Source organism: Struthio camelus, chromosome 3, assembly GCF_040807025.1.
Source record: "Struthio camelus isolate bStrCam1 chromosome 3, bStrCam1.hap1, whole genome shotgun sequence".
NCBI lineage: Eukaryota > Metazoa > Chordata > Aves > Struthioniformes > Struthionidae > Struthio > Struthio camelus.
In genome coordinates this window covers 32,508,442-32,521,803 of record NC_090944.1, presented here as the reverse complement: position 1 = coordinate 32,521,803, position 13,362 = coordinate 32,508,442, and the positions used below count along the sequence as shown (strand labels likewise).

Below are 13,362 nucleotides of genomic sequence, written 5' to 3'. Positions count from 1 at the left end.
AGACTAAATGACTGGTCCCAACCAATATTATCCTGTATATATGGAAGACGATATACAAAACTTGTATGTATACTTGTATACTCATTCTATATGGGTATCATCTCGTTCCCCAGGCTGAGATGAAAAATAGAACTGGTTTGGAGGAAATGCAGAAAGTGAAATGAATCCAAAAATATAGCCAATTATTAAACAATAAAGTATCTCTACTGGTTTAATAGTGAGATGGGGTTAGAGGCTGAAATAAGAGAGGCTAATTAGAGCAACTTGAATAAAACATACAGAGAATTAAAAATTTTCAGACTGCTTTGTAAACATAAAAATGGATTATATCATTTGTCTTATGGGAGTGAGCTACACATGAACTAAGCAAACAACTGCAACCCACATGTTGAGCCTATGTGTTTTTTGCAAGTTTTGTTCTGTGAATTTTAGATTTTGGTTCTATATGTTTCTTTTTCTGAAAATCTTTCCATATCATTTAAAATTTATAGTCTGTATCACTTGTGTATAAGAGAAGAGAAAAACTTGCTGTTAAATACCTTACTTTTCCCTTTTTTAATATTTTTAAAGGTGTGCAGCTGGTTTTCCATACCTTTCACCTTGAGAGCTCGCATGACTATTTGCTCATCACTGAAGATGGCAGCTTCACAGAACCAGTAGCCAGATTAACTGGCTCAGTCTTGCCCCCTACAATTAAAGCTGGCCTTTTTGGAAACTTTACAGCACAGCTTCGATTTATATCTGATTTTTCAATTTCTTACGAAGGCTTCAACATAACATTTTCAGGTAAGGAATTACATTCTGCTAAACGTCCGGAGACTGTTTCCAGATAGTATTTTTTTCTTGTAGATGGGGAAACGTTAGGAAGCTTCAGGAAAAAAAAAAAAAAAACGCAGTAGAAATATATAGTCTCTATATTAGAAGACTGGCTAAGGTTTATATAGGTGACTAACAGATTGAGAAGGAAATTGTTTGTGATGAGAATCTTTTAATGAGAAGTTTTCCATGGTTCCAGGGAATGTTTGAAACACCAGCATAAAGAAGAAAAGGAGGAAAATGGAGCATAAAAAAAAAAGTACAGAAGCAGAGGGTACTGTTTCAGAAGAGAGAAAGTAACTGATAAAAGATCCAGTAAACGAACAATAGAAAGAGTGGAAAAGCACTATTATGCTAACTCAGAGTCATGGAGGAGTTTAAACTGACACTGATTTTGGAATAGAAAAATGTATATATAAAACTGAAAGCAATGATTTACTAGGCTTTGATATTTGAAGAAGTTCTGATATTTTTTACAAATTCCTCTTTAAGGGAATTGAAAAATCTAAGTTACTGCTTCTTATTTACAATCTCTTTAAACTAGACTACATATAGAAGCAATACATTTCTCAAGAATTATCTATGCTTCTTTCTGTCACTGGAATATAGCATATTTACAGATACTGATCATTAACGCGCCATCCATAAGTTAAGATGCTCATGCTTTCATTTTGTGCATGAATATTCTGTTTAAGCAGCACATGAAGAACTAACATACCATATCCTCATACAACATATTTCAAGAATAGAAAAAATGAAAAATTAATATATTTTGACCAAGATCTGACAGTGTTGTCAGGTGTGCGTGGTATTCACAAATAGTACATCTCATTTGCCTGGCTTGTTTAAAAAAAAAGAAAAAAAAATCTCTCACTGATTAGAGTTGTAGTGACAAATTTGCTTATATAAGATGCTGATTATATTCATTCCTTGTGGGCTAACCAAATCAGAGGTCAGAGTTCTAGAAGTTTGGATTGTAAATGCTAATATTAACTATTACCTTTAGTAGTTTATTTATAAATAACTTATAATGGTAGAGGGCTATATAACTTGCATAAAAATACACATAATATCATTGTGGGTTTAAGGGGAAAAATACTGAGTAACAAAATGCATGGGTCACAGAATTTTTCAGTGCCAAGCAAAGGTTTATGCTCTGTCTACAACAAATAGACACATAAGTAGTCATCATATATATTAAACAAATGTTCTGAGAAATATTATCAGGTACATTAATTTTATGTCACAAATGAGCATGACTACTTTCTTATTGTCACACAATCAGAATGTATTTCTTCACGATAAGCAATGTTTAGTAAGAAGAACTGAATTTCAGCTGACAAATTTCTTCCACTAAGCACTAATTTGAGAGTACAGAAATCGGTAATGCAAATAGAAAATAAAACATCAAGCATGCAAAGATTTTTTTTTTATTCTTATTGTACCATATACAAACTGTTTTGTTCTGTTGTACCTTTTGAAAGCAACTTTTGACAATAAAGTGACAGTACTGTTGAGCTTATTCTCCATTATCTTGGCAGTGGAAAAAAATCCTGCAAAAGTTATAAAGAAAAAATAAAGATTTTTTTTTTCTTCACACTGAAAGAAACTTTCAAAAGTAGCAGTGATAGTATATACAAGTTGCATACATAAAGAATTAAACTAACATACAGAATATTGTTTTTTAGTAAAAATGCAAATGGGTAAATGTAGATATTGTATGTATACTATAGGACAGGTGGATACACATGAATTAATGTGTGGCAAATTACATTCTAATTTTTATAGCTATCAAAGAAGTCTTGTTTTTTGATTAGTCTCTTCCATATAACTGTGCATTCCTTTCTATATGCATCTTTGTCCATGCTGTTCATTTATCATAAAATCATAAAATAATATAGTATTATATATAATATAATAGTGAGATAGCAGTAAATAATATACTATTATTATAGTATATTACTTATGAAATTCAGGTTGATCTTGAAAATTTCCAAGGATGGAGACTGCATAATCTCTCTGGGCAGCCTGTTCCAATGTATTGAAAAAGTTTTTCCATATCTCCAGTTAGAATCTCTCTTCTTTCAGCTTATGCCTGTTGTCACTCATCCTCCCACCATTTGGTATGTGAAGCTATTCATTTCATGGGGTAAAGCAAATAATTTTGAAGCAGTAATTTCATTCTTGTTGAGGAGCATCATACATCTATTTTACATTCATGTTGTGCTGTCATAAATTAATTCTCAGAAATAAGACTGTAGAATTACTATTCTCTGTGGAATTCTAGATTTTATATTGTCATTTATCTATTTGGAAATAGAAGAGGATATTTTGTCAGAAATCAAATGATGAAGGTTCTTGAACATTGAAAGTTACTTGAAACATTTTAAATCCTATAGCAAAAAAATGCAATAAGCATCTCAGATGATTTTCAAACACATACCAGCTGCTGCTATCTGTTCAAAACCTCTGTGATGGATAAATGCATTACAGATTAACTGAATAAAGTTAATTATTGCATTAATTCTTACTATGACTGTAGAGAAAAAACACAAAATATTCTATATTCAGAATAGACAGATGGGGAAGACGTAGCCAAATTAAACCAAGTCATTTAATGTTAATACAAGTACTGCACAAAATCAATTTGCTTTTGGAATCAATGACAAGTTTATGGGAAAATACAAATAGTTTCTGATAAATACTGATCAAAAGAATTTAATTGGTGATTAAAATTAATAGAGTAAATCTGTTTATAGCATAATAACCCCCATTTGTAATAATTTATGGGACATGCTGGGATTTTCACATAATGTTTTGATCCATCAGGTTCTGGAAGCTAGTTTGCTATTGGCTTTTTATAGAAATAGCATAACAGAATAGAAATCTGCTAATTAGGCACCATGAAGGCATCTGCACTTTAGTTTTGATCTACAGTACCGTTTACGTACGTTCTAACATGGAAATCTCATGTTTAGATATTCTGAAGCTCTGCTAAACCGCTAGTAATCCTCGAAAAAGTCTACGATATATTGGAATTTATATTTTTATTAGCTATTTCCCCAAGTGCCTAAAGGTCTACCAAAGGGTATCATATCTACCTCAGCCATTATAGTGCTGAGCAGAGGTAGTAAAACATGTATTTTCAAAACTTAAACCTAGTGTGATTCATAGATGACTTCTATTTTTTTTACCTTCCCATCAGAAGGTTTACTGTGAGGAAGGATTTCTTTATTTATTTTGTTCAGTAAGTCAGCTATTAAAACACTCATTTGGAAACTTCGGCTTAGTTTCTTCCTCTAACTGGTTTTGATCCTGTCAATCCAACCTCCAAGGTAAATGTTTTAGTAAATGGGCTATAGAATATTTTAGGATGGTCTAGATAAAAAAAATTAAATAGTCAACATGCTGGAGACACTAGTAATACTGTTCTTTACTTTAGTAAGGAAAGGGAAGGGTTTCTTTTAAAATTAATATTTCGCTATATTTTATTAAGAACTTTTTGGAGAAGTCATTAAAAATCCATATCATCACATATCAATATGAAGAGTTCGCTGTAGGTGCCCAGTTCTGGGAAACAGTTCAGGAGCATGAATTTCGGTTAGAGACAAGTGCCTGACCGAACGGGAGAGGTGACATAGACTATTTTTCTGTTGGTTGTCAGAGGTAGTTTTCTTCTAAATGATCTCTTGAGTTTTTTATATCATATTCTGAAGAACAGAAGATAAGTTTTTTGGAGTCATACCTAAAGTCTATCCCTTGGAACATCTTATCTCTAGCAGTGGTCAATAGTGAATACGTATGGAACAGTACACAAAAAAGAACAAACATATAGTGATACTTCCTCAGGATATTCTGTGAGGATGCAGGACTGTGTGGCTCAGAACTTCCTGAGTTAGGTGTAGTCCCTCTGTATGCAGCAGACCTTATTTTCCCCCATAGATTTGTTCTTTTGACTCAGTCTGAATTCTTAGTCACCTAATTCTCTCTTTGCTCCATATAGGAAGCCTAAAGGGATGTTCCCAAAGACTTATGTTACCTTTTGAGGCTTTTTTCTTTGGGCTACCTATATAGGTAACATAACTTTACTATTTCTGATTTTAATTTAATTTCTTATTTATACTATTGCTCTATCACCAAAATAAAAAGTAACAAAGTGGGCACTGATTTGTCAGAATATTTAGAAAGAAATGTTAATTGTGATGCAGAGTTATAAATTATTCTCTGTATGTCACTTTGCCAACTGACAAAATAAATAACTGGTGATTATTCCACAAATAATTTTTTTTAATTCTTCATATTCCCTGGAAAAGAATGATCCATCAAGAAAAGGCAAGGGGAATTGAACTTATGTCTGTATTCTTTATGCATTCATGTTACCAGGTGTAAATGACTTTTTGCTAATTTTTGTTCAATATATATGATGAAAATAAATAGGCTTGGAAATCATGTTGACTGGTTTGACATAATAATAATATTTATTGAAACCAACCTAAGATGTTATTTACATTTAAGGTTCTGTTAAAGTTCTGTTTAAATAGCTGTGGTAATTATTGATTAATAAGGTATGGGAGAAGACATGTTTTTCATATTGCAATTTGCCAGATATGATTCTCCTTTTTCCATGAAATTTTTATTGTCACATGACAGAAAAATAACAAAGTGTTGCTATTTGACAGATAGGCTAGCTTTATTTGCTAATATTCAGGGTGTGATAGTTGTGTTTGACTTTCTAACTGTGCAATTTTTAACTACAAATTCCTTAACATTCCTTAAATTTCTGTTAATTCTTTCAGTTATTGGATTTACTTTGTCCAAAAAGTGTTTCAAAATATATACATATATTTAAATGCATGACTTCTTATGAGTGCAAACAAAACTGAAAAGTATATACTATTCTTAATCCAGGGGTATCATTCCCTCTGACAATAATGAGAATTCTAGTGCAGGTATGGTTCTGTATACATGTACTGTTAGTTAAACAGGTCATTTAAGTAGTGCTGAAAAGACAATTGCATACTTTTTTGGTGGGCATTTTGACGACCTCAGCTTTACTGTTTCTTACAACTGTTGTATGTTCATGTAGGTTTCCCAAATTTTATGGGTTATTCTGATTCAACAAATTCCAATCCTTTGAATCGTCTTAAAAAATTCATGTATATTTGTTTTCAATTAAATGACACCTATGACATTTCTAAAAGGAATGCAAATAGAGAGTGCCTGATTGAGAGTATAGTTTTACTTGAGAAATTTAAGCACATTTTTTGAAAACATGGTCATACATCTCTTCATTCACTTGACCTTTCATTTGATTTTTGTTAAATTTCTTCTCATTACATAATGAATTTTTAAACCATAAGTCTTGCTGCCAAAGCTGTTTGGGAGTTCAGATGAAATGAACCAAGAATTATATACAAAGGATGCAATTAAACAAAATTATAGTGTACCGTTTATGGTACAAGCTGATTACAGCCCTTGAAATTAAGAAAATAAATGTAGTGTGGGTGGGACACAATAGATATATAATTACTGTATATGCAACCATAACAGAAATATAGAAACAGCACCACTTTTAAGTAGAGAAAATGGCTCTGAAAGACATGTTTCCAAGTGTACTATACTGATCCTATGTAACTAATTTGTTTAACCTTTTTTTTTTTTTTTTTTTTAATGTGGGACCATTCACTTAATCTATTATGTTTTACTGTTTGCAGAATATGATCTGGAGCCATGTGATGATCCGGGTGTTCCTGCCTTCAGTAGACGAATTGGTTTTCATTTTGGTGTTGGAGATTCCTTGATCTTTTCCTGTTTCCCTGGCTATCGCTTGGAAGGTGCTAATAAACTTACCTGCCTGGGTGGTGGACGGCGTGTATGGAGTGCACCTCTGCCAAGGTGTGTGGGTAGGTGGTCACATGCTTTCATTTCATTCATCAAATCGTTAATAGCACATGGCATATATCAGAATACTGGGTAGATAACAAGTTGCTTGGGTTGAAAGGATTCGTCCCCAAGCTTTGCAGACTTTCAAGTCAGTCCAAAATGTAAGTAGTGCATGTCTCTCCTACTTAGAGAAGAAAAAATTAGATAGAAGAACTTAACGATGATACTAGCTTTTGAACAACTGTAGTTATGAGCTAGAATTTAGTGGAAAATAAGATCAGAATGTATTATGAGATAAAATATAAATATAATAACAGAACTAAATGTGTGCCCTTACTAAAAGCAATGAGAAAGAAAAATCTCCCGCTTTATGTTTTAGAGTAAAGAAAAAATGTTTAAAGTCTTGAAGTGAAAATAGCCTTTTATAGAGTCCCCAAGCTGATTTTAAAGGTGACTTTTCATAATGTATTTTTATTAAAATTGTAATTTTTAAAAAGAGAATTTGCTGTTATTAAAAATCAATAACGATAAGCTCAGATTGAGTGAATAGCTCTTTTTTGGGAGAAGCTCTGGGTCTCGATTTATAAAAACCATATGGTTGCTGCATTTGATTTGTGTATTGGTTTTATCATATGATGATTACTTTTTTGAATTACATATGGGCTATGAACCACCACAGTGTGAATCGAATCTTATCTGTTCCTGATACCTTAATGTTTCTGAAGTTTCAAATACTTCAACTCACCTCTAAATGGATAGCCTTTTAGAGAGTTCTTGTTTTAAATAGGATTTTATTTTATTAAGGAAGACACTCAGCCTTGGCAGATTTCTTTTATTTGCTTTTAAAAAACATATCTCTATATCTCAAAAAAATCATATCTCATATATTTATATATATATATATGTGCACATACACACATGCATGTATATATGTGTATGTATATGTATATATATGTGTGTGCATATTTAAAATGAAAGCTATATATGAGATGTATGATACATTTTATGGAAAAAATAAAACTATTTTAATTGTGTTTTAATGACTTTGGCTTATTTGACTCATGATGAAAGAAAGGAACAGAGGGGAGAGAAGTCAATATCATATGGAGCTTGCTGTCCATTTGGAAATTGTAGTTTTAAGTCATTGGTCGTATTCAGCTTGGTTCCTCTTACGAGTATCACTGGCTACATAACACTCTGTCAATCAGTGTTGGCTAACCAAGCATGCCTCATCATGTATAGATTTAAAGTGTGCAGATTTCACTAGAAGAGTGTATTTTATGCATTTAATATTTCCTAATTTTTAAGACTCATCGACTATTCTGTAGTTATTCATGTGTGTGAATGGAAAATTACCTCCTTATTTATTTGTTCTTAAAGAAAAGATGACTCTTAATAAGTAACGTTCTCTGTTAGCTTTGTCAAGATATTACTATATGTGTGCTCAACTAAAACTGAAAGTAAAAGCTACTGCTACCACATGTTGTGCAACTGTTATGGTCACTCATTAATAGAGTTCTTTGAAGTAGCTGGCTCTTATGCAGTCAATACATTAGTATTTTCACTGTATATCTCTCTATATAATTTATAGAAAGCATAAAACTGAATGATTAACAACATACTAATATAAAACATTTTCTCCTAAGCAAATCACTGACACACATATTTTGAGGACTGACAGAAGAAGGGTAGGACTTTAAGAAAGAAAGATATTCCTACTTAATAGAAATATCTGTTTTTTTATAAAGTCATATCAAAGTACAATAAAATAATTTAAAAGTATGATTCTGTATTTTACATCTTACAAAACATAAACACAAATTGTGGAACAGGAAATTATTCTGTATATTTAAATAATCATAGTCTAGACTTCAACCCCCCCCCCCCCCCCCAATAGTCCTAGAAGATAGTAAGATGATTGGACATTAAAATAAATTAATAAAAAGCACAAACAGGTGTTAAAGTTGGAGGTTACAACCTCATTATCTAACTCTCCGGAGGACAGTCACGCGTCCATCACATACTAGGAATTTAAGCAGTTCCAGTACTATAGGTTATGAGTAGGGGTTCTCAGCTTCAAGTATTTTACAGTGGACAGGATCAGATTCAGTTCCAGACATCGGCATTTGCCTGTTTGCGCTGTAGTTGTGCACATATGAGCTAGATTTTTAAATTCCAGTTATAGGCAGTTAAGTCAATAAAGTCAATAGAAAGCCTAGAGAGCAGTCCAGCTACGAGAATTCAGATGTCTAGTTTAAGGTGAGATGAATCGGTCTCCAGACTGAGTTGGATGCTTAAATATGGGAATTCCTGTCATTATAGGTGAAACATCCACATGGGTCAGACAGGATTTAGGTGAGCTTCATGTCCTTTTGGAGTAGCGTATAAAATACGGACAGGTTACCTCATGTCGTTTCAGGTGAACGTTAGATGTGTGGACAACTGACTCAGGCATCATTAACTGTTTGGCTAATGAGAGCTAATATTACTAAGTCATGTGTAGAGATACCTGCCTTAAAGCAGTTAAATCTCAGTATCTGAATCTGTCTCGTGAATCTGAATTTTGTCCCCTTCTCTGAAAAATACTACCAAAATTCTACTTTTCATTTACCTTCTTATGCCCTCTCCCCATAAAATTGCTTGGCAGTCTTACCATTTACCTTTTCATAGGCTCTAATACTAAGCTGAGTTGTTTTATATTTAGACCAATTACAACATGTGCCGTGTCGCTCATAACAAAAGAGCTTTATGTTTGTAAAGAAAATTTATTGCAAGCAGATAAATTAATATACAAGTTCTCAATAAATAGATAATAGATATAGATAATAGATAAATAGAAATTATTCTATTTATCAAATAATTTATTTACCTTGGGCTTAGATGTTTTCACTTCTTCCTCTGTCTTGATTCATTCATGCACTTTCACATTAATATCTACTTTTTAAAATAGGAAGGTGTAAAGCATCAATTAATTTGGGGGTTTGATTCTATTTTTTTGAAAGTCATTGATGAAAGTGTCCCAAGTGGCCTGTTAGTTCCTGTTGTCTTGCATCAACATCTCTATCCCTCCATACTGCTTGTTAGGGTATGTATGTATGCTATGAAGATTTTTGGCCCATAGGTCAATTCCAGAGCTAAAGAATGCTCTATAATCCAGCACATACCACATTTGGTTACCTGCATATATGTTTCATGGAACCTACTTTCTTTGGATTCCCATTTCTCCCACATACCTGTGTGCAGCTATTTCTGTAATCTGATCTAATGTGAAAGTAAATTGATATTACATATAGCATTTATACACAGAAAGATGATATGCTATGGGAGGACTTCCTAGGCTTTCTTGACAAAGATGTAACAAGATGCAAGGATTGCAGGTAGCAGTTACAAAATTTCAACCTTCTCATTTCATTTTCTGAGAAGAGCATGAGGTGAATCATTTGAACAGTTGTTTTGGGAACTGGTTCATTCCTTATTGTTCAGTTCCATTGTTTTTCAGACAAAATTTGGATTTTTTCAAAAAATATGTTTTTTTTTTCTCAAAGATATAATTTAATCCAGTATTTCTAGGTGAAATTCGATGCAAGGCTAAGTCATCATTACAGCTACAGGCTAATAAAATAAATTAAACATTAAGAAGCAAAATGTTATAAATTAACTCTGATTATATGCTATTTTTGTGTAAAGTTAGCAAAAACAACCTCTTGATTATATAATTGGTAATTAGTCATAAGTAGTTGCAAAGAATTTTTCCTTAAAGGCTCAAATTCTGAAGATAGATGTGAGGAAACCCTTGTATTTTATCTGAAAGCCATTTTTTCAAGACCTCAAGGCCCTGCCTGAGCACTGAACTTCAAGTTCAGTATTACATCCAAGCTTTATAATATTTCCTTTTTTTATTCAAAGCACGTAGTTAAATGAAGATATGACTCCCAAAAGACTTTCAATGGTTGCATTAGTCTTGAATTTCTTGTGTCCTTCTGAATCATCTCAAAGAGAATCCCTGCTTATACCACATATGCAGAACCTGTCTTTGAAGTGTCAAGCTCTAGTTTACCCAGAATTGGGGCAAAATTGCAATAATTTTTGATTTCACCCCAGTGAAGGTTTAGACAAACTCCAGACCTGTCTTCATAACCAAGCCTTACAAATGCCATAACACAAAACCTTAGTGTGTTATACCAGAAACCTTTACATGTGGTAGGCAGTGTGTAAGGGGTACCTCAGTAGTCCATGTTTCTGTAAGACTCAACTGTTTTTTGGAGATAGAAATGTCTATTGCTACCTCTTTGGTTGAATTCTGTCTGCTCAGAGTGCCAAAGAATCTATAAATTGCATTATGAAGAAATGAATAAATATTTAAATGTATTTAGTATACAGTGAGTGAGTATGTATGCTAACTGTTGTGACAGCAGTGGTAAAGTATGAAAATACTGTTTACTGACATCTTTTAAATCATGAAGAATTAATTTAAAGATGACAACAAATGCGTTAAAAGTGTAACCTCTACCAATCTTTATATACACTTTAACGCCTTAAGGAAACAAAAAATAATGAAAAGTGCTCATTTTATATGAGCCTTCTTTTATACATTTTAAGTAGAATTATTTATTTGGAAAGTTAAATATCTGTTCCCAAAATCCTTATTTAACATTTTTATCCACAGGTTTTGTGGCATTTGTTAGAATAAGTACATGAATATGGCTCGGTTTACAGTCTTGCAAAGATCAAATAATTATTTTTTTTTGTACTGAGAATTGTTATAAAATGATAAGATACACAGTTGATGTTGAAGATTTTATTCAAAATTACCATCTTGTTAACCTAACTTGATAAAATTCAGGTTTTTATTTTATATTTTCATTTTCATGTTTGAATAAATGGTCAATAAATTGCTCAGTCTTATTCATATCTTAATTATAAATTTTGAACTGCTATTGTTTATGAAATGCTTATTTTGTAGTTACATGCAGCCAATGTTCATCTAAACAAAGATGTTCAGCCATAAAAAAGGCTCAAAGAGTTACTGGTTTCATTATGTAAATTCAATATGAAATTGTTTACCCACGTTTCTGTTCAGTATTTTTTAGCAGACATAAATTTAATTTTCTTTGAAGAGGAATCAAAGTATGTGTCTGAAGTACACTAAGTAATAGGGAAATACTATTTTCTATGAAAATTAAAGTCATCTTTGATCTATGCAATCTTAAGTAAGTTAATTGTTCTTTGGGGACTGATTTGTTTGTTCTTGTTTTGCTCTCTGGCAGGCTTGTCTGTGTCCATTCAAACACATATATTCATTTTAGTTCAGCTATCATAAACTTTTCAAACCATTAGCAATATTTAAGGCTATTGAGCTATACACAATCTGTCACCTTATATTGCTGTCATATATCTTTTCAAATTTTTTCTATTTTTAGCTTTTAGAAAATCCTTCCTACACGATTTACTATAATGAGAGATTCATAACCAATATCTTGAAAATGCTTACAGAGTAATTGCCGTAATATGAATGACTTACTGCAAAATTGCAAAGGTTGCCTAAGTATCAATAGTTAACTTAATGAAGTATCAGGCATTGAATTAGCCATGAAGTTATAACAATAGTTTATCCAATAACCATGCTAGACACAGATCTGATCACCTGTAGCTTTTCTCATGCATAACTTAGAATTATGGATCCACTCATATGTATAGACGATGAGTCTATAATTCACTCAGAGAGGAAATTTATTAACTGAGACTTCACATTTCTTTTTTTTTTAAATTCAGTTTTGAATCCATTTGTAGACTGGTTTGAAGACATCTTTCCTTAAATCCATGTTTCCTAATATTTAAAGAATGAATAGCACTCCCAGAATCCAGGCTCTTTTGTACACTTCAGACATGTTTCTTCTTTCTGACTAGATACATAATCTATTTGATTTTGGGTGAAAAGTTCTGTAAGCGACAGATTTTTTGGAGGAGGGAGTGTTTTTGTTTTTGTTTATTTTTTCTTAATCAAAGGAGGGGGAGATAGATCTTCCATGTAATCATAGTTCAGTTTTGAAATACATAGTGTTACAATGCTGTGCATTCTTGTTGTTTTTTGCTTCTATAAATATTGAGCTAAATCAGCCCTTCTTTTTTGCTGTGTATATTATCTTGAAGATTCTTTTCCTAAATGTGGTAGTCTTTAGAACCAAGTTCCATCAATTAGAAGTTCATTCGTGGTATATTTTGTATTGTTCTTGCATTCCCTCTGACTCATAAGGAATATCCAGGCTTATATATTTAGGCACAGGAAATACCTAAAATGATCAGTACTAGCATACTTAGAATAAACAATGTTCTCATTTGGTAGACTTCCAGAAGGAGTTCCGCACATCTTGCTAAGTAGTTGCAGATTCTTTTAATGCTTCTACTTTTGCTCCCCTTCAAGTATTACCTATTTCATCATTCCTCATATAGCATCACAAAGATCAGTCTCTTGTACAAAGACAAAAAATACTTGGAAAAAAAAATGAGAAAAAACCAATGCCATCTGAGTTTTGATACCTTGAGATTGGCTTCTTTCTTAAGCAAATACTGAAAATACTGACTACTGACTATTTCATTTACTGTATTTACAGTACCTTTAATACATGCAGGACTCTGGTTAACTGTGAGTTAGTCAAGGTTTTT

General features: G+C 32.3%; 1 protein-coding gene across 2 annotated transcripts in view; it reads left to right on the top strand.

Moving 5' to 3' along the window:
- Nucleotides 1-13,362, top strand: part of CSMD1 (CUB and Sushi multiple domains 1) — a 1,260,625-nt gene that overhangs the window by 952,068 nt on the left and 295,195 nt on the right. For both annotated transcript variants that reach the window (XM_068937332.1, XM_068937331.1), the window contains exons 20-21: nt 571-786; nt 6,531-6,719. In XM_068937332.1, the coding sequence (XP_068793433.1) occupies nt 571-786; nt 6,531-6,719 (405 nt within the window). The remainder of the gene's footprint in view (nt 1-570; nt 787-6,530; nt 6,720-13,362) is intronic.